Raw genomic sequence first — 22,612 nt, forward strand, 5'->3', positions numbered from 1 at the left:
CAGACTGTATATAGATAATTTTATTCCATTGACTTCACCAATAAACTTTCCTGAAGGTATCAATGCAAGCTCCGAAAAAATGTACTGAAAAAAGGAAAAACAAGTGTTGTGATTATATATATATAATAATATATACTGTATAGAAATATATATTTAATAATACAAAGTACATTATTATATATGTGAAGAACATAGGAATGTAAAATATGGGTTTTGCACAGATCGTTTCTCAATTTAGATCTGAACATGATCGGGTTAGCGCACATGAAAAATCAGTAATCTTAAGGTGCATTATTGAAATGTCACATATAAAATATTTAAATATATAGATATATTCTATGGTTTATTTAGAATATTGTGCAGTATGTTTAATCATGTTTAATATATACTGTATATATATATATATATATATATATATATTTATATTTATATATGTAATATTTTAATAATGTTTTCATGCGCGCTAACCCGAACACGTTAAAGGGCCATTCCAGCCAAAATTGGAATCCACATGGATGCATTTCAGTTTCAAATAGAATCATTTTTATAATATACATGTATTAGCAAAAATGCTTCTAATAAAAGCTATAGCTGATTCAAAAGTGTATTTAAGTATGCACCATGCACCCACATTTTAAACATTAAACACTCAATTTCTTAACTGCTGACATGATACAAGCCCCATTTATTCTCTGAGTAGCTGCAGTATTTAAAATGCTGGTACACTTAGAATATCTAACTATGCTTCACATGCATGTGCAGAGGAAAATGTTAACACTAACACACGATCATTTTTAAAATAATTATTTTTGCCAATACATGTATATTGAAAATATGTTTCTATTAAAATATGTAATTCATCTATGTGCATTTAAAATTTTACCAGAATGTCCCTTTATTATCTAAATCGAGAAACACAATGCACAAAACACATATTTTACATTCCCATGTTCTTCACATAAATAATAATGTACTTTTTTATTAGGGAACATTATGGGGTCGATTCCAAACTTTTTTTTATTTTAAAAAGATTGCAATGCAAAGGACAACACCATTTCTGTATTAGAAAAATATTGGATCAGATATTGGAAAATTCATCCATATGTTGTATGGACAGGATCAAATTTGGAAATCACAATCCATTATAAATGTTAACAAAAAATAGACAAATCGAATTTAACAGTCAAAGACACTTGATTAATGACATGAAATACATTGGCCACTGTGCTGAGCAATGCAAAACAAGATGACGTTGCCCATGCCAGCAACAGCAATGTTTGATGATAAATGAGTTATGCAAAATAAAAAAAGATATTGAATATGCCATCATCATCATCGTTTACATATAAAAAAAAAATAAAAAAAAAAAAATATATCTACTATATATTTACTGTTCGCAAGTTGATACAGAAAAAAAAAATTCTTAATCAAAAACGGCAACTCTTTCCAATTGATACACACATGGACTCTATTAACCCATTAAGCACAATAAAAAAGAACCACTCACTGACAGTGACCATGTTACTTGGTGGATTGTAGAGATTACAGAGAAAGGAGACTGTTAGGGGAGGAGAGACTGCTGGACCATAAGAATGAGGATAAGTGGCCTGGTCAGTTGGTGAGAGCAAGTCACCAGGAAAGACTGCATGGGATGGAAGCAGTTAACCGTTTTCAGAGGTCAACAGCCACTATCATTCATTAGCGGTACTGTTGTATGTAAATGGTGGTTGGAATGTCATAAGCATTTGACTTGGTAAGATTATGAACATTACTAAAAATAATAATAAATATCAATCCTTTTATTCTTAAATTGAACAATATTTTTAAAAAGATTGGAATGAACCCCTATGTACCTAACCTGACAGTTATGTTAATAGATTTGTATAAAATCACAAAAGTAAACAGGATATTGCTCCCAAAAACAACACGATCCTAGTAAAAAATTAATAAAAAAATATGGTAAATGCATATTACTGGGCAACACTACTCAAAAGGGACATTTTTACGTTAGTGTATTCCAGTGAAACATACGTCGGATATTAAAGGACTGTACAGACTATTTTCTTCACTTCATAGCAGAAGCATTTTTGTTGTCTTACGTTTATTCACACCTTACATGCAATATACGGTGTGTAAACTGTGATTTATGTCCCCTTGATTATTAATGTATTTTTATGTCCTTTTTAACAATAAATATTTTAAGCATCTCCTGGTGATGCCTATATACTAAGAGCTGAGTTATAGATGTAGAAAGTGTGAGTACCCACTGTGCACCTACTTCTTTTCCTCTCTCTTAACAGACCTCACTAATGTGTTTTCCTGTTTCCTATGGTGGTCATACAGTATCTGCAAAATATACAGATTTGATTTACATCTGACAGCATCATCTGTGATCCTCCATCTTGCTATATCCTTATTTTATTTACATCTTATTTGCTTTATTTTGATTTGTATTGTTATGTATACTTTGTGTGTTCACCTTATATTGTCTATTTCACATTCCAACATTCTTCACATACAGGACAATTTTCTTTGTATTTCAAATAGAAATTTTTATATCTATATATACGTACCTATACCTGTGTGTATATATATATATATATATATATATATATATATATATATCTATATCTATATATATATATATCTATATCTATATCTATCTATCTATCTATCTATCTATCTATCTATCTATATATATATATATATATATATATATATATATATATGTATAAGAACAATCCAATAATATGCACTCCCTGGATTTAAGCACAGCACACTTTATTCATGCATATTATTGGACTGTTCTTATTGTTTGCTTATGCACCTTGGTTTGGAGGAATTATTGGCGAGTGGGAGTGCGCTACCTTGGTTAATTATATATATGTGTGTGTGTGTGTATATATATATATATATATATATATATATATATATATATATATATATATATAGGTATAGAGATGTATTTTACATTCACATTATCAGATATACATAGAAAAATATATTTTAAAATAAAAAGAAGAGTTTCTTCTATGTCAAGAACATTAGAAGATAAAATATGCGGTTCAGGGGGGCGGAGCCAACTGCCGATGCGGAGAGACGCATCTTTCTAGAGCTCCTAACATTTCTTTAAATATTTGCTTATTTCGAATACATAAAGAAGCCTTATTTCAAGCTTAAAACTTTACTGAACCTTGAAGAATAAGATGAATATCTCAATGACTCTAAAAACCTTATCTTAGCTACCTTTTTGACATAAGAATATCTCTGCCCTGCTAAGCTGACTATGCGAGGTACGGCGCCATTTTAAAAGACAGTCACGGCCTGTTATTCGTCTTGGAGACTCAGACTCAGCTACATATACGCTATGGAGAGCCAGGCTGTCTTGATGCTGCATAATTTAATCCTCACTATGGACGCCCACTACGAGGAACTAATAGTGGTGCTTAGAGCCACTATGAATGAAACCCAGAATACCCCAACGACTAGTGTGGTTTTGGATGCTACCCAGGGGCTTGTCCCAGACACATCGCAGATGAGTTGCGATGCACCTCTAAGTCCAGAGGATGTATGCAACTCAGTCAGAGGGTGTCCCCGATCCCATATGGTGGAGCTGACGGGGCACAGCGTTCAATCAAGCCTCATAGAGCCTATTCTCACTAACAGGGTGGTTACCTCGCAACAGCAAGAAACTGGGCCTCCACTAGCCATAATACCAGCTCCCACTAGCGGTAATCTAAAAACCTTGCCAGTAACGCCATGGTCGGATCCTGTAAGAGCTTGGTTACCGGAACTTAATATCTTTGAAGACAGACCCGGGATTGCAGAGGAGCTGTTGGCGGATGTTCAAAGTATCAGCCACCTCAGTCGTTCAGCTCTAGATCCCTCTGACCTACCTAAGTCAGTTCTCATGCCATGTGAGGAGCAGTTAACCCCGGTATGGTGGTGTGCTGCCCTGGGCTCCCTCAGTATTGCGCCATACAGTTCCGCTCCGCAGATGGACTCTGATCTATCCTCTAGTAGCTGCATGAAGACAGGAGTGGGGTGAACTTGGATGCTGCGCAGCTGAAGCCTTATCTATCAGCTCCGATATCAGGCTTCTTTCTTTTCAGGTGATCCCTGGAGGCCTACGTAAGCCCAATGCAGTAGCTATTGCGGTCAATAACAGACTCCAAAACTCATGATCAGTTTGCACCGGACTATCCCCTAACCTGCAATGCTCATTCTGCTATAATTTGAAATGGTCTATCTCTCTCCAATCTATAAATATGTATTGCTCTCTTGCCATTGATAGAGATGTGGGCATTGTGGTTATATGTTTATAATGTTTATTGTTCTCATAGACCATCACTTTATTTTACTTTAAGATAGGACCTAAGAGGGGTGAGAAATGCTCCTTACAACATATGTGCTGTTATATATTTTGAAACATGCCTACTGAGTTTAAATGTGGGAGACCATACATTTTATGCCTGTTCAGTTAACCTTGTGATAAAACAACATATACATATACTTGGAGTGTCAGCTAGATTAATTAATATCATCATCATGACCCAGAACTGTATAACTAGACAGTGCATTAGAGATGTTTGTATAGATTGTAATCCTATCTCCCCAACTTAGGGTAGATTTTTACAGATAGTCACTAAACATCACCAACTTAGATTTCATACCTATGGTATGAATATTGTATACGGCTGTTTCTTTCTTCATATCATAGTCCTGTACTTGATCACAGCTTGTGGTGAGTAATATTATATCTTATTTTATTGTTTGAAAACCACAAGGAGGACCTATATAACAAGTTTGCTAACTTACTCATTAGGACTGTGTATGTATTTCTTAGTCCCTTACTTTTCATTGTATAGTTTGACACCTCTACAATTGGTTTTGCAGACCCCTTACACAGTAAAGAAACACTTGTACCCATACCACTACTGTCCCTGAAGTTATGTGTTTCTTTGACCCTATAATATATTCAAGTGGATAGTACAGTTATATTCTAAACACTTTCATTCTGGCATTCACTATACATTTCACTAAAGGCATTTCTACTTAGTAAAACTAATCTACTTTTAGCTAAGGGTTTTTTAAGTTGATAGATTCCTATCTATGTGCAAACTATTAGCAGCCCTACGCTACCCTACTGATATAGAGTATCTTAAAATTAGTTTCTAGTACACTTCAATCTACTAAAATATGCCAGTTGGAATGCACAGAAAGTTTCAAAAGTGGCCTGTTAGATATTGTAGGGAGTATTTTTTCTATAATGTAAAAGGGTGACTTTGTGCTTTTTTTTTTTCACTATATATTTGATTTGAGTTTCTATATTGTTTCTCTTGCTGTAATCCCTTCAACAGTTATTTCAACTCTAGGCATCTCCTGACAGAGTGATATAATACTAAGTGGCATGCTTAACAATGCTATTTCTGTTTCTTAGGTATCAAATGTTAATAATGAAGCTTGAGTTAAAAGTACATGGTTGAGTTGAGGTTCACTAAAATTGTTGTTTCTGCAACCCATCTACTCCTTAGCCTATATATAACTACAGGAGGCTTTAGTAATTTCCCTACTTAGATCCATATATATTGTAGAGTACATTGACATTACTTAAACTCCAATAACATAAGATCTTTTCGATCGGGCATTTCTAAGTCCACTTCCGACAACCTATATTACTTACATTTATACATGGCTCCGTCCCCCCACCTCCTTTCCCTATGCGCATAGCGGTGCTTACCCGCTGAATATCCCCCTCCCCCCTATATAGCTCGGCCCAAGAGTGGCTGAAACTCATGTTAAATCTCCACAGGCTGTTATGTTGGTCTTAAGTAAAACACTATTAGAATGTGGAGCTCATACGCTGATAATATAAAATGAAGTTCTATTTCATCTCGCCTAAGACATTGTCTGTTTTTATATCCAGATTTGAAATATATATGCATATTGCTTACTTTATAATACCTCTATATAGACAATGTATTATTTTCTTTGTTGTAACTTTGGCCTTAGGGTGAGTTCTTGTTGTCATGATATATGCTTTAACTTCAATAAAAAAATTATTTTCAAAAAAAAAATATGCGGTTCAGGTTTCACACTGTAGGACTTATGTGGTGTCAGGTTAGGGCACATGACAAATTAGTTATCCTAAGGAGTGTTATGTAAAATGTTAAAAAATATTAATTATAATTATTAATAATTATTATAGATACTATAAACAAATACATAGATTTGTTATAATTGTTAAAGGGGCATGAAACCCAACATTTTTCTTTCATGATTTTGGTAGAACATAAAATTTTAACCAACTTTCTAGTTTACGTCTATTATCAAATTTGCTTAATTCTCTTGGTATCATTTGTCAAAGGAGCAGCCAGTCACTACTGGTATCTAACTGAACACACGGGCTAGCCAATGACAATTAGTATCTATATGCAGCCACTAATCAGCAGCTAGAACCCAGGTTCTTTGCTGCCCCTGAGCTTTCCTAAAAAAACCTTTCACAAAGGATAACAAAAGAAGGAAGCAAGTTAAATAATAGAAGTAAATTGGAAAGTTGTTTAAAATTGTATGCTCTGTCTTAATCATAATTGTCTAATAATTACTTTACTGTCCCTTTAAGTACATATTTTATAATTATTTAAGTGTTATATTTAATAAATACATAAGAAACCTTATGTAACTCATGTTGGGTTAGCACACATGAAGAATTAATGTACTCCTGTCTGCTTTTGCGCACATTATCCCATAACTTGTAATATGAGTAATAATTAGCACAGTTGCAATCTCCATAGAAAGTATAGGGCACCATAAAGGAATGTTGGCCACGCTAAACCAATTGTGAGCTAATTTTATTGCAGTCCAGTGATATTTATATTGAGCCCTATGCTATCTATAGCGCTCCACTTGTAATCTGGGCCTGAGTGGAGTTAAAGGGATATGAAACCCAAAACATTTCTTTTGTAATTCAGAGAGAGCATAACATTTTAAAAAAGGTTTCCAATTGACTTCTATTATTAAATTTGCTTAATTCCATGATATTCTTTGTTAAAGAGATACCTAGATAGGTGTCTAGAATTCTACACTGCAGAAAATAGTGCTGCCATCTAGTGCTCTTGCACATGGGTAACATTCTTCTATATGGTGCTCCAGAAATGAGTCGGCTCCTAAGGTTTTGTCCCTGATTTTCAAAAAAGATACTAAGAGAACAAAGAAAAATTGATCATTGAAGTAAAGTAGAAAGTTGTTTATAATCACATGCTCTATTTGAATCATGAACTAAATAAATTGAGTCTGTAATTGCAATGGGGTGGTTTTTTTTTACAGTAGCTGTAGCAGTAACAGTGTAATTGTTTGGTTTAATTTTGGCAGAGGTTTAAGGACAGCAAGGTAAGAAATATTTGTGGTGGGAAAGGTTGCATGAGTGAAAGTTACATACATACATAGTACATAGTAGATGAGGTTGAAAAAAGACTGAAGTCCATCGAGTTCAACCTATACAAATCTAAAATACTTACAAAAAGCTCTAGTTAAGCTTAAATATTCCCACTAAAAGGTGACCCATTTAATACTAGCAATCATATCTATGAATTTTGTTTATAGGCAAAAATGTATCCAAACATTTTTTAAATGTATCTAGGGTATTGGCATTCACTACCTCCTTTGGTAATGAGTTCCACAATTTTATTGCTCTTACAGTGAAAAAAAGTTTCCGTTGCAGGAGATTAAATCTCCTTTCCTCCAACCTTAAATTGTGACCTCTTGTCACAAACAATTTTCTTGGAATAAACAAAGCTTCTGCCATCTCTGTACATGGGCCTTGAATATATTTATATAAAGTAATCATGTCACCTCCCAAGCGCCTTTTTTCTAAAGAAAACAGACCCAGTTTGGCTAGCCTCTCCTCATAGCTAAATTCTCCAATCCCCTTATTAGCTTTGTTGCCCTTCTCTGAACCTTTTCTAGTTCTGCAATATCTTTTTTGCAATCAGTCCCCAGAACTGCACTCCATACTCAAGGTGAGGTCTTACCAGGGCTTTATATAGTGACATAATTATGCTTTCCTCCCTTGAATCAATGCCTCTTTTAATACTTGCTAATATCTTATTAGCATTTGAAGCCGCTGCCCTGCATTGTGCACCCATCTTTAGCTTGTTATCTATTACTACCCCCAAATCCCTTTCCTCCCTTACAGTTCAATTATCTTAGAGGGTGGGACAGCGGTGGTTAAAATTATTTGAAATTAGAGGTTTAGAATGTTGTCATTTAAAGTTACTGTATAGTAGATTGTTAAATACATGCAGGGTGTAATTTATTTTTTATTCAAAGAGTAAAAACAATGAGCACTGCACTGTTCTTTAAACTATACTGAAATCAGTGATTTAAGCGGTTCTTTCCCTGATCCACTCAATATACAGTTTGAACACACAAAAGAAATCCAAATACTGTATCATTTATTTTTATTCCTATGGGTTTAGTTTATGTACCAAAAGGCTATTCTAATTATGCTTCTAATTATGTTAAATCCAATAAATTAGAAGAGCAGTGTAACTTGTTTTTTTATAGGTTTCAAATTCAAGGTCATTCATATTTATTCAAAACCCATTAAATGTACTTATGTTGTTTTCTAGTGCACTCACACTCTTCACACTTTAAACCCTATAGAAAAACTTATTAAATAATATATCTACAGAAGTTTCCATAGACATTAATATGAAATTTGTGACCTTGACATCTTGAGAATCCAGTTTGACCTGTTTTTCACTTATATGTTCTAAGTATTTTTAAATAGATATTCATATATATATATATATATATATATATATATATATATATATATATATATATATATATATATGTGTGTGTGTGTGTGTGTGTATATCTATCTGATAAAATATCTATATACTGTATATATATATATATATATATATATATATATATATATATATATATATATATATATATATATTACCAAAAACATTATATACAACAAAGATCTAAACTATCGCCTAGATTTAGAGTTCTGCGTTAGCCGTCCAAACCAGCGTTAAGGGGTCCTAATGCTGGTTTTGTCAGCCCGCTGGTATTTAGAGTCAGTCAGGAAAGAATCTAATGCTCACTTTCCAGCCGCGACTTTTCCATACCGCAGATCCCCTTACGTCAATAGCGTATCCTATATTTTCAATGGGATCTTTGTAACGCTGGTATTTAGAGTCTTGGCTGAAGTGAGCGTTAGAAATTTAACGACAAAACTCCAGCTGCAGAAAAAAGTCAGGAGTTAAGAGCTTTATGGGCTAACGCCGGTTCATAAAGCTCTTAACTCCTGTGCTCTAAAGTACACTAACACCCATAAACTACCTATGTACCCCTAACCCAAGGTCCCCCCACATCGCCGCCACTCTAATAAAAATTTTTAACCCCTAATCTGCCGACCGCACACCGCTGCAACCTACATTATCCCTATGTACCCCTAATCTGCTGCCCCTAACATAGCCGACCCCTATATTATATTTATTAACCCCTAATCTGCCCCCCCCCAACGTCGCCGCTACCTAACTACACTTATTAACCCCTAATCTGCCGACCGGACCTCGTCGCCACTATAATAAATGTATTAACCCCTAAACCGCTGCACTCCCACCTCAAAAACCCTATAATAAATTTTATTAACCCCTAATCTGCCCTCCCTAACATCACCGACACCTAACTTCAAGTATTAACCCCTAATCTGCCGACCGGACCTTGCCGCTACTTTAATAAATGTATTAACCCCTAAAGCTAAGTCTAACCCTAACACTAACACCCCCCTAAGTTAAATATATGTTTTATCTAACAAAATAAATTAACTCTTATTAAATAAATTAATCCTATTTAAAGCTAAATGCTAACCTGTAAAATAAACCCTAATATAGCTACAATATAACAAATAATTATATTGTAGCTATTTTAGAATTTATATTTATTTTACAGGCAACTTTGTATTTATTTTAACTAGGTACAATAGCTATTAAATAGTTAATAACTATTTAATAGCTACCTAGTTAAAATAACTACAAAATTACCTGTAAAATAAATCCTAACCTAAGTTACAATTAAACCTAACGCTACACTATCAATAAATTAATTAACTAAACTATCTACAATTATCTACAATTAAATAAACTAAACTAAATTACAAAAAAACCCCACTAAATTACAAAAAATAAAAAAAGATTACAAGAATTTTAAACTAATTACACCTACTCTAAGCCCCCTAAAAAAATAACAAAGCCCCCCAAAATAAAAAAATGCCCTACCCTATTCTAAAATAAAAATGTAACAGCTCTTTTACCTTACCAGCCCTTAAAAGGGCCTTTTGTAGGGCATGCCCCAAAGAAAACAGCTCTTTTGCATTTAAATAAACATACAATACCCCCCAACATTACAACCCACCACCCACATACCCCTAATATAACCCAAACACCCCTTAAAAAACCTAACACTAAGCCCCTGAAGATCTCCCTACCTTATCTTCACCACACCAAGTATCACCGATCCATCCAGAAGAGTGTCCGAAGTCTTCATCCTATCCGGCAAGAAGAGGTCCAGAAGAGGGTCTGAAGTCTTCATCCTATCCGGCAAGAAGAGGACATCCGGACCGGTAGACATGTTCATCCAGGCGGCGTCTTTTATCTTCATCCATCCGGCGTGGAGCGGGACCATCTTGAAGCAGCCGACGCGGATCCATACTCTTCTTCCGGGGACTCCCGACGAATGAAGGTTCCTTTAAGTGATGTCATCCAAGATGGTGTCCCTCAAATTCCGATTGGCTGATAGGATTCTATCAGCCAATCGGAATTAAGGTAGGAAAAATCTGATTGGCTGATTGAATCAGCCAATCAGATTCAAGTTCAATCCGATTGGCTGATTGGATCAGCCAATCAAATTGAGCTTGCATTCTATTGGCTGTTCTGAACAGTTAATTTTGTAATTATTTTAACTAGGTAGCTATTAAATAGTTTTTAACTATTTAATAGCTATTGTACCTAGTTAAAATAAATACAAAGTTGCCTGTAAAATAAATATAAATCATAAAATAGCTACAATATAATTATTCGTTATATTGTAGCTATATTAGGGTTTATTTTACAGGTAAGTATTTAGCTTTAAATAGGAATAATTTATTTAATAAGAGTTAATTTATTTAGTTAGATTTAAATTATATCTAATTTAGGGGGGTGTTAGTGTTAGGGTTAGACTTAGCTTTAGGGGTTAATACATTTAGTAGAGTAGCAGCGAGATCTGGTCAGCAGATTAGGGGTTAATACTTGAAGTTAGGTGTTGGCGATGTTAGGGAGGGCAGATTAGGGGTTAATGAAATTTATTATAGGGTTTTTGAGGCGGGAGTGAGGCGGTTTAGGGGTTAATACAATTATTATATTGGCGGCGAGGTCCGGTTGGCAGATTAGGGGTTAAGAAGTGTAGGTAGGTAGCGGCGACGTTGGGGGGGGGGGGCAGATTAGGGGGTAATAAATATAATATAGGGGTCGGCGATGTTAGGGGCAGCAGATTAGGGGTTAATAGCTATAATGTAGGTTGCGGCGGTGTACGGAGCGGCAGATTAGTGGTTAATAATAAAATGCAGGGGTCAGCGATAGCGGGGGCGGCAGATTAGGGGTTAGTAAGTGTAAGGTTAGGGGTGTTTAGACTCAGGGTACATGTTAGGGTGTTAGGTGCAGACTTAGGAAGTGTTTCACCATAGGAAACAATGGGGCTGCGTTAGGAGCTGAACGCTGCTTTTTTGCAGGTGTTAGGTTTTTTTTCAGCTCAAACTGCCCCATTGTTTCCTATGGGGGAATCGTGCACGAGCATGTTTTTGAAGCTAGCCGCGTCCGTAAACAATGCTGGTATTGAGAGTTGAAGTGGCGGTAAATATGCCTGTACGCTCCCTTTTTGGAGCCTAACGCAGCCCTTCAGAGAACTCTAAATACTAGCGTTGTTTAAAAGGCGCGGGGGAAAAACACACGCGTAGCTAACGCACCCCTTCTAACGCAAAACTCTAAATCTAGGTGTAAGAGAGTTATACATATTTTATATAGTATCATAAAAATCCTTACAATGGAGCATTTAAATGTATGACTTGAAAAGATATAAAATGGTATTAAAATATTTAATATAATATATTTAATAAAATATTTGAAACAAATAATTGTAAATATAACAAAATAAATGTTAATGGGACAATGAGGTTTTTTAATTTATTTTTTATTTATGCTATTTAAGCACTAGCAATAATTATAAATAAAATAGCATGCGCTAAACCTGTTCAAGGTGATCACAATCTATTTTTTTATACTTTTCAACAGACTTTCAACACTATTTTTTACTTATCAAATTCAACAGGTTTGCCTTGTACAAAGCTGCCTTATGCACTCATGTGAGAGCAGGGCCTGTCAATCACCCAAAACGAACAGTGGCTTCTGACATTGCGGAAAAACAGGCTTGCATTAGGGAGCCTGCACTGCAAGGGCTCCAAAGCAGCGCTTGCTGCTTAGCACATGGAGCTCTTTGGGTTTAGTATTTCATAGAATGCACTCCATATAAAAAAATTTAAAGTAAAATTACATAAAATAATACAAATTCCTTAAAAAACGTTTATCAAATCCAAAATGAAATATTTTTACGTTAATTAAATTTTGAGTTTAATCTCCGGATATGTGACAAAACCTGCAGTTAAACACATTATTCAACATTACATTTTACTCCAAAAGACACTCAAAAGGGGGAAACTCCTGCAAAATTTTTTTTTAAAATAAACAAAATGTAAAAAACAAAAAGCCTTTGAAACATGTCTATTAATTTCTTCACACGTGTAACTAGATTTTCTTGTTTTATTACACAGGCATTATTATCAGACTTCTTCAAATGACGGCACTTCTAAGAGAATGGATTATAAACGGAAGACAAACATAATCCATGCTACCTATGATGTTTTATTTGGCTCACTCCAATGGATTACATCCTGGGTGATGCAGTGGACCTATGAGAATATTTACTAAAATAAAAATATCTAAATTTTGTGTCTGAAACATATATTTAGGCAAGCTAAACACTAATATTCTGCTTTTGTACATAAACAATTCATATTTGCTTTCACAATGCTGAATTTTTACATCAATAATTTATTAAATTCCTACAATACTAAGCCTAGAAAAAGAGTCAAAACTAGTGTCACCACACACACACACACACACACACACATATATATATATATATATATATATATATATATATATATATATGATACTAAAGTACATTTCTAATACAAGAAAGTGGTTTTAAATATTGCTTTCTAAGAAGTACATCAACTGTCACCATATAAATCGAAACTGTCGCTTAAGGGCTGATTTCATCTCTTTATTTTTCAAGCTATAAATAAGTGGGTTTAGCAAAGGGACAACTACTGAGTTAAAAAGAGAGGATATTTTCTTAAATGTCAAACTGTTCATAGTGGTAGGACTCAAGTACACAAAGGAAAGTGACACATAGAAAAGAGAGACAACCGTAAGGTGTGAAGAACATGTGTAGAAGGCTTTGCGTCTTCCAGTGCTAGAGCGGATTCGCAGGATGGTGGCAATGATGAAAATGTATGACATGAAAGTTAGAAAGAATGGAATCAGAACTATAGGTGTTCCTTCTATGAGGACCAAACTCTCCAAAGCAGACTTGTCATCACAAGAAAGTTCCATAAGAGGAACGAGATCACAGAAAAAATGATTGATTATATTTGTTGTAAAACAGGAAATATGTGACCAAAAAAACAGAGGAATTGCATTGTCTAGAGAACTCAACAACCAAGAGAAGACTGCCAAGAGAACACAGACAATATTGTTCATGACCATTGGGTAATGCAAAGGGTTACAGATGGCCACATATCGATCATAACTCATGGCTGTTAATATAAGCATATCTGCACCAGTCATTGATGAATATATATACATTTGTGCCATACAAGCATGGAACGATATGGTGTTATCCTTTGTTATGAAGCTAATGAGGACCTTATGCAAAGAGGCAGTGATGGAGAACATATCCATGAGGGACAAATTTCCTATGAAGAAATACATGGCAGTGTGAAGCTGTGGATCCATGTATATGAGCAGAAGTATGGTTGTGTTACCACCAAGTGTGACAAGATAAGTACACAGAATTAAACTGAAGATTGGAGCCTGTAGCTCAGGAATATCTGATATCCCCTTAAGAATAAAAAATGTAGTTGTCTTATTTTTGTCCTCCATTTTTCTGATGTATTTATGTTCTAGGAATCAAACATTTGTATATTATGCTTTAAGTCCATTGTTTATTTTATGTAAAATTCTGCTTCAGAAAGAATTATTTGTGTTTTCAGACAATTGGATGTTGTCACTTATAATAAACAAGAATTTCTAAATGGAAAAGCTCAAGACCCAAAAAACTAAAGCATCTTAAACACCCATAAAGGAGACTTTGGTCTTAGTTAAACTGAAATCATTTTTTAGATTACTGGAAAAAAAATGATAATTGAGCTACTATTTCAGTGTCTCTGCAATTCAATGTATTTATGCAGTTAGCATCACTGATAAACATCAACATCTGTTGACTTTTTACATCAAGAAGGATAAAGGGAAAGTAGTGGTTCCTAAAATACATTTTATTGTGGTCCAATAATATACTGTACTATGAAATTTTAATTTTGCTCTCAATACACATAAAGAAATAATTCAAGATTTTTGAAAACAACTTATCAGTGCAAATAGCACATGAGATGCGATGTTCAGCTGGATAGTAAATCTATAGAGAAAAAGGTAAAGACAATTCTTTTGATATACCATGTGACTCAAATTCAACTAAATGTCTTTAATAAGACCGTAAGGGGCCAATTTACCAACAGTCTGACGGACATGATCCGTACAGCGGATCATGTCCGCCTGACATAGCTAAATGCCAACTGCATGTGCTGTCAGCATTTAACATTGCACAAGCAGTTCTGGTGAACAGCTTGTGCAATACATCCCCCCCGACAGAGCCCTTAATAAATCGCCTCCCCATGAGACTGCAATAAACAAAGTAATACTCCTCAATCTTAAATCTGCCGTCTCCCAATGACCTCTCCATGTTAGTACCTCCAAATATTTTTTCTGGCCTGGAATCTATGCCATATGCTATAGAACTTTGTACAGGTTGCTCATATAGGAATAATGATTCAAGTGTATGGAGCAACATCAGTAACATTAAGGATGAGTGAATATCCATAACAATTTTCATATTAGAATGATTGGGGGGCACTGTACACTAATTAACCGTTATATATTTACCATTTATAAATTTAATGACAATGCTATCAGTTATAAAAATAATAATAATAATAATAATAATAATAATAATAATAATAATAATAATAATAATAATAAAGTATTATTATTATTATTATTAGTGATAATATATGAGCAATAGAGTTAATGAGTGAGGACATACTCAAAATTTTCATTAATGATATTTTGATTTGAAACATCCTGCCATTTACTTTGCTTAATTATTTTAGATGAACATGTTTAAATAGTAAAACATAGAAAATATATGTTGATAGGTTAATTATTCAACCCCCATTGTGAAGCATGTTTATTGTCAATATTTGCAGACTTTCAGCTGTTTGCAATGAACAAATCAATCAAAAGCAATTGAAATATTGCAGAACAATGAATGATTTAAAGGGATCAAAATTATTCAACCCCCTGAATAGAATCCCCCACTACAGTACAAATATGCAAAACAGGCATTGTCTCAAGCACACCTGATGCAACTAATCAAGGGCTTCATTAGTTTCACCAGGTGTGCTTGAGCGAGAAAACATGAAATACCTAAACTGCTAGGGGTTTGTTGAGTGTCAAGTTTTACTGCATGTTAGAAATATGGCTAAGTCAAAATAATGGTCCAAAAATTTAAGAGAAGAGATCATCACCCTTCACAAACAAGACACAGAATACAAAAAGATAGCATAGGCACTAAATGTTCCAAGAGACACAGTTGAATTTAAAAACCAACCTGTTTAGCCAACTGCTTACTCAAACAGTCAATCTTACCCTAACAGATAATCAAGGCAGCAGACCCTATCAGCATTTTATTTTACAATTTTTCCATGTCACTTTAGAGTCACATAGAAGATTTTTCACAAAATGCTCAGAAAATATATTATTTGAAGAAAAATTAAGAAGAAAATAAAGCTTTCACTTTTTATTTGATCATTCTCGTGTCTGATACTGGCCTAGATTCAGTATTGACTGTTCATGAAACTAATATCTTACCAGAATTTTGTTGTTGATGTTTTATAAAAACCAAATGGCTCATCAAGTCTACCAATATTATATGTACAGTGTAAATTTACTTATTTCTTAGGATAGCCTTATGTGGTGCCCAGGTATTTTTTCATTCTTCTTATCACCTCTATTGAACGTTTATTCAATGAATCAATCACCCTTTCCTGTAAAAAACTGCTTCCTTACTCGTCTCCTAAACTTGCGAACCTTAAGTGATGCTAAACTCTCCACTTTTTTTAGGGATATTAGGGATATTTTAGATGGAGTTTAATTAATCAGTTGTAATGAAGATGCACTATAAGATACTTTTCAATATAGATATAAAATGCAAATACTCACACTCCTCTTCCCACTTCAAAAGTAAATTTTTTCTGTAAGCTAATGGTTTGAATTGTTATCCAATCAACGCTCTCCCCGTATGGCACTTTTTGGTGTAGCTAGAGAGTTGATTGGAGAACAATTCAAACCTTTCACTTGCAGAACAATTTACTTTTAAAGTTGAATGTCGGGTGCAGGGTATTTGATATTTATATCTTTATTTAAAAGTATCTTATAGCACATGTTCATTAGAACTGATGAATGAAATACCATCTAAAATTTCACTAGCACTCCAGATCTCTTTTTAAAAAGGAGATAGTTGACCATCACTTTAAGATTGTGACCCCTTGTTTTGGTATTATATTTTTGTATAAAATTCTTTCAGCTTCCACTTTATTAAGTTTCTTCATATATTTGAAGGTTTTTTTTCATGTTACCTCTTTCTCTTATCTCAAAGTCAAGGAAAATAAATTATACAATATTTCATTTTTATTAATTAAAGGGATAGTCGAAATTAAACCGAGATGATTCAGATATCATTATAAACAACTTTCTAATTTACTTCTTTTATCAAATTTGCTCCATTCTTTTGTTATAGTTTGTTAAAGAATACATCTAGTTGAGTTCATATGAGCTCAGAAATGTGTGCATGTTTTTTTCAGCAGTCTAAGGCAGCAACATTGTTTGTAGCAATGTGATACATTGTTGTAAACACAGCTGCATGACAGTTCAGCTTCCCCTAGATGTATTATTCAACAAATGATACCAGGGGGGTAGATTTATTATTCTGTGGACGCAGCTGTTTTGGTGCGAGCCTGCAGGCTCGTCGAAAACCAAAGTTAAGAAGCAGTGGACTGAGGTGGCGAACATCAATAATCCCGATACGATCGGGATGATTGACACCCCCTGCTAGCACCAATTGGCCGCAAATGTGCAGGGGATGGCATTGCACAATCATTTCACTAGAAATGCTTGTGCAATGTTAAATGTCAACAGCGTATGCTGACAGCATTTAGTGATGTCGGGCGGACATGGTTCGCTACAGTGGATCATGTCTGCCCGAAATTGAATAAATCTATTTTGATAATAGAAGCTTGTAAGATGTTCTATCTAAGCTATGAATGTTTAATTTTGACTTTACTTTCACATTAATATATTTATAGAGATTACATTTTGAGTTTAATATCCTTTTAAAAGATGTTTTTTTTTTGTGTAGACAATAAAAAACAGTATTAGGAGTTTTAAGAAAAACAAACGCAATTGCTGAAAAGTTAGAGAGTAGGATACTAGTTTGTCATCTACAGTTTAGTCTCAAAATAAATAAAATTAACCTACCATATGGTGGAGTAATAAATTAATATCGTTAGGAATAGCACTTACCTGCTATACGGCATATGTAACAATTGCTTCTGTTGACTCTGCACAGACAGGAGGGTTTAATAACCTACAGATGAGCCAAGATCATGTCGCTAGAGATACTGAACACCAATAGTATTCCTGCTAGCTAACGGCATGTCCCTAGCGATACTCAACACTATGAGGTTTAATAAAGCTTAGCAAAGAATACTAGGGATGCTGAAATCCCAGCAGTCTAATATTCTGAAAGTCTAACTGCTTTTCCATAGTGGTTATGAAAACTCGGAAGGCAAATTGTTCTGGTCTCAAGATATTAGCTTTAATGACTCTAAAATTATCCTTAGTTATGACTAAGTATGACAGTATTCAATGTGTGCAAGATAAATAATATATAAGAGAAATATATGTTTCATATTAGAAAACATATAAACTAATACACAGATTAAACATACAAACTGTAGGAAAACACATCAATAATATATTGTTCATGGTGTTAATATACATGTCATAAGTTGTTAATACCTTCCTGTCAATACTAGGCTTGAATTGTAGGAGGTAGATTTATCAATGGTAATGGTAAGCGGACATGTTTCGCTGTAGTGAAGCATGTGCGCTCGACCTCGCTAAACGCTAAATTTAACATTGTACAAACATTTCTATTGAAATGCTTAGGCAATGCCACCCCCCAATTGGCTGCTAGCAGGGGCAGTCAATCATACCGATCATATCGTATCGGGATGATTTCAGTCCTCCATTCTTACAACCGTTGCTTCTAACTTCTGTTTCTGGCGGACCAGAAACGACGGGGCTTCAATGCATCATCCACTGCTTAATAAATTGACCCCCTAGGAGTCTAATTTCATAAATTAGTTATATGAAGATAACTATAATTTCACCATAAGCAAATCCACAAAATAAACATAATAATGATAATAATAATAAAAATAATTAATAATAATTCAGGATCCACAATAATTTGTAGTCAGATGGGTGATCCAAAGGAATGTATATTAATCCTAAACAGTCATAAACCTCAGGTGAAGGACCATATAATCCTCATGTAGTATAGTATGTAATATATTTTATTATGTTTTATTGTTTATATAAATTAATTCATTTTTTTAATAGAACAGGCACTTGTTGTCTGTCTCTCTCCTAGCCTTGTGGAACGTGTGAATTTAGCTGATGTGGTTAGTTGGGTAGTGGGTGTTCCCCTATTTTTGCACAAAAGGTTGTTTTGACTGGAACATATACTTAAATGTGGATTTCTTGGTGGATATTTCACTCCTTGCCTCTTTCTTTTAGCCTTGTGGAACGGGTGCGTTTTACTAATGATATTTCATGGGGAGTAGGCGTTTCAATACTTTTTTTTTACAGAACAGACACCTACATGTGGATTTTGTGGCTGGTCTATGGCTTGTTTCCTCTCTCCCACCTAGCCATGTGGCATGATTACATTTAGTTGGTGGGGTTACGTGTGAAGTCAGAGTTCTGAGTTTTCTTTTACACAAAACACTGTTTTTAACTGTAACTGTCAGTTGAGTGTGGATTTCTTAGTGGATCTATTGCTCCTGAATTTTTTTTTCTCCCAGCAATGGGGAATGCATAATTTTGGTTTATGTGACTACTTTGTTTTGATCAAAACACATTCTTGGACATGAATTCCATGGCAGGTTTGTTACTCTTTGTGTCTATACTTCCTTGTATTGTCAAACTGTTGAATTTGGTTTGTGTAGCTCCTCTTAATGTTTGTGTTCCATAATAATCGCTGCTAGGATATGATAAATGGAACCCTATCTACCAGCAATGTTTGTAACAGTTCTAGGGCGAGATTTAAAGTGAAGCACAAACATGCAAGCAGTAGGGTATTGCTAGCATTGCTAGATCAGTATCTATACCGCATCCATTGTTACCCTCAAATTACAAGTCAAAAATTTAGTTTTTTTACACAAGTGCTAATCCATTGAGTGCTAACAACTGCATTCCAGGTAATCATGGGTTTGTTTGTCTGCTCTGGATTATTCATCTGGCCATCAGTCTTTACAAGTATCGGTTTCCTGTATGGTAATGTGCTTCAGCTCTAACTAACTTCTCATATGCTTCATGTATTGCTTCCCAGATATACAAGTGGATATTTAGCAGATCTGCAACATGTCACACTCCTTTTGTATCAGTAAAATTTAACAGATTTGATGGCAGAAAAGAAGGAAATAAGCACATTGCATACTGTCTCAATGATTACTTCTGTCCTGCCTTCACAAAAGATAAAAAGATTGTGAATATAGGATGTCTATATTAAGATATGCTACAAAAAATGCAGATACACTTACAACTAAACTTTTTACAGAGAATTAGGTTTTATTGGTATTATCAAAAATAAATGTAAAATAGTCAGTGTGTCCTGTTAATATTCATCCAAGGGCTTTAAACAAACATCAGTCTGTGGTAGCTGCCACATTAACTGGTTTGTTTAATTAGTCAATATCGATTGGAGTTGTTCCGGATTATTGAAGAATAGGGAATGTAGTACTTCATCAAAAAATTGGCAGTAGGGAAGAATCTGGTAACTACATGTCAGTTATTTTAACTTCAGTAGTAGGGAGATGAATGCAAAGTCTCTTCAAAGAAAGAATTATGACTTACATTAACCCCTAAATGACCAGTGACACTGGTCGTTAAAGCCCTTAAGGATCAGCATCATACCCTGTAAGACGCTGCAGTCCTGGGCTTCTCTCTGCCACAATCTTGTTTAAAATAGTGATATTGCGCTATTTCCGCATGCTCCATGAGTAGGGCACTGCAGAAATAGAGTTGCACAGTTACCGTTGGACAGCGGTGGTGCCCATCGCTGGAGGGGGGGTGGGAGGTGGGTGGAAGGGGCGGAACCGCTACTGAAAAAAAAAGTGTGGAGCCGCAGTGAGTGGGAAGGAGGGAGGGGGAAGAGGGGGAATCAGGAAGGGGGAGTTGATATAGTGGAAAGTGGGGTAGAGGGTGGGAAAGTGATCTGGGAGGGGGGATGCTAATCAGGGGGGCAGCTACATTACAAAAAAAAAGGTTTTGTTTGCCAAATAAATAAAATTATAGCAAACTGGGTACTCGCAGACAGCTGCTAATAGGTGGAGGGGGGAGGGTTAGAGAGCTGTTTGGGGGGATCCGGGAAGTTAGGGGGTATGAGGGGATCTTACACTGCAGAAAAATATAAAAAAAAATATATAAAAAAGCCTTTTATTTTAGTACTGGCAGACTTTCTGCCAGTACTTAAGATGGGGTGACCATTGTGGGCTGGGGGAGGGAAGAGGGATGTTTGAGAGGAATTAGGGGGGTCAAGCTGGGAGGGTAACCTATACACCTATACACTAAAGATACAATTAACCCTACAAGCTCCCTAATTAACCCCTTCACTGCTGGGCATAATACAAGTGTGGTACTCCGCTGCATTTAGCTGCCTTCTAATTTCCAAAAAGCAATCCCAAAGCCATATATGTCTGCTATTTCTGAACAAAGGGAATCCCAGAGAAGCATTTGCAACCATTTGTGACCTGATTGCACAAGCTGTTTGTAAATAATTTCAGTGAGAAACCTAAAGTTTGTGAAAAGTTTTTTTATTTGATCACATTTTGGCATGAAATATACCAAAATGGGCCTAGATCAATACTTTGGGTTGTCTACTAAAAAAATATATAGTTTTTTATAGGTAAATATTAAAAAAGGCTCTATTTCTGTTTAAATGTAGTGATGGTAAAATGCTAAAAATGCTCTGGTCTTTTGGCAAAGTTTTTGTCTGAAGTGCCTTGTCCTTAAGGGGTTAAGACCTACAATTTAGAGGACCAAAATCAGCATGGTGTTACTTTAGGGAGATCATGTCAGACTAATTTAATCAATTTCTTTGATTATGTAGGAAAAGTATTAGACCAGAGTGGAAAAGTTGATGTAACATATCTAGATTTCAGCAAAGCATTTTACCCCATCCTACAATTGTGAACTAGTTAGAATACTGGCTTATTGATAAAAACAGAGTGTCTTATATAAATGGAGTACATTCAGAGGGGACAGTTATACTGGTGTTCCTCAGCGGTCAGTTATGGAGCCTGTTTTGATTAACATATTTATCAGTGATGATAGCAAAGGACTACAGGAGAAAGTATGTCTGTTTGCAGAAAAAAATTGTCATAGAGTTCCAGGAGGGAAGGACTAAATAAGAATTCATATAAAACAAATTAGATGATTGGACAAATGACGGGGAATCTAAAGTTTAACACTGCAAAGTGCAAAACTATGCATTTTGGAAAGAAGAATCTGATCTTTATTTATGGACTCAATGACACTTTACTGAGTGTTGCAAATGATGAAATGGACTTGGGAATTTTTACTTCAGATGATTTTTAGGGCTCCATGTACTAAGCAGTTAGTGAGCTACCTGCAAAAAAATTTGTGTTAAAACTCGCACACTGATATGTACAAAGCCGTCATCTATGTTCAAACTCGCATATTTAAAATTGCGAGCATACTTATCCACCAAACCTCACTACCTCTCCATTTTTCACTGTAAATAGACAGATTTGACCACTAACTCACCATAAACGAATGTACTAAAAAATCTATTTATC

The 22,612-nt window shown here is 34.9% G+C and overlaps 1 protein-coding gene across 1 annotated transcript; it reads right to left on the reverse strand.

Annotated features, from left to right (window-relative positions):
* Nucleotides 1-13,349: 13,349 nt before the first annotated feature.
* On the reverse strand, nucleotides 13,350-13,961 carry LOC128636514 (olfactory receptor-like protein OLF1). Its single transcript, XM_053689518.1, has one exon. The coding sequence runs from the start codon at nucleotides 13,959-13,961 to the stop codon at nucleotides 13,350-13,352; it is 612 nt and encodes a 203-aa protein (XP_053545493.1).
* Between the last annotated feature and the right edge of the window lie 8,651 nt (nucleotides 13,962-22,612).

Source organism: Bombina bombina, chromosome 7 (assembly GCF_027579735.1).
Source record: "Bombina bombina isolate aBomBom1 chromosome 7, aBomBom1.pri, whole genome shotgun sequence".
In the NCBI taxonomy this organism is placed as follows: domain Eukaryota; kingdom Metazoa; phylum Chordata; class Amphibia; order Anura; family Bombinatoridae; genus Bombina; species Bombina bombina.

Coding starts and splice junctions, on each gene's coding strand:
- LOC128636514 (XM_053689518.1), bottom strand. CDS start 13,961: ATGACTGGTGCAGATATGCTTATATTAACAGCCATGAGTTATGATCGA.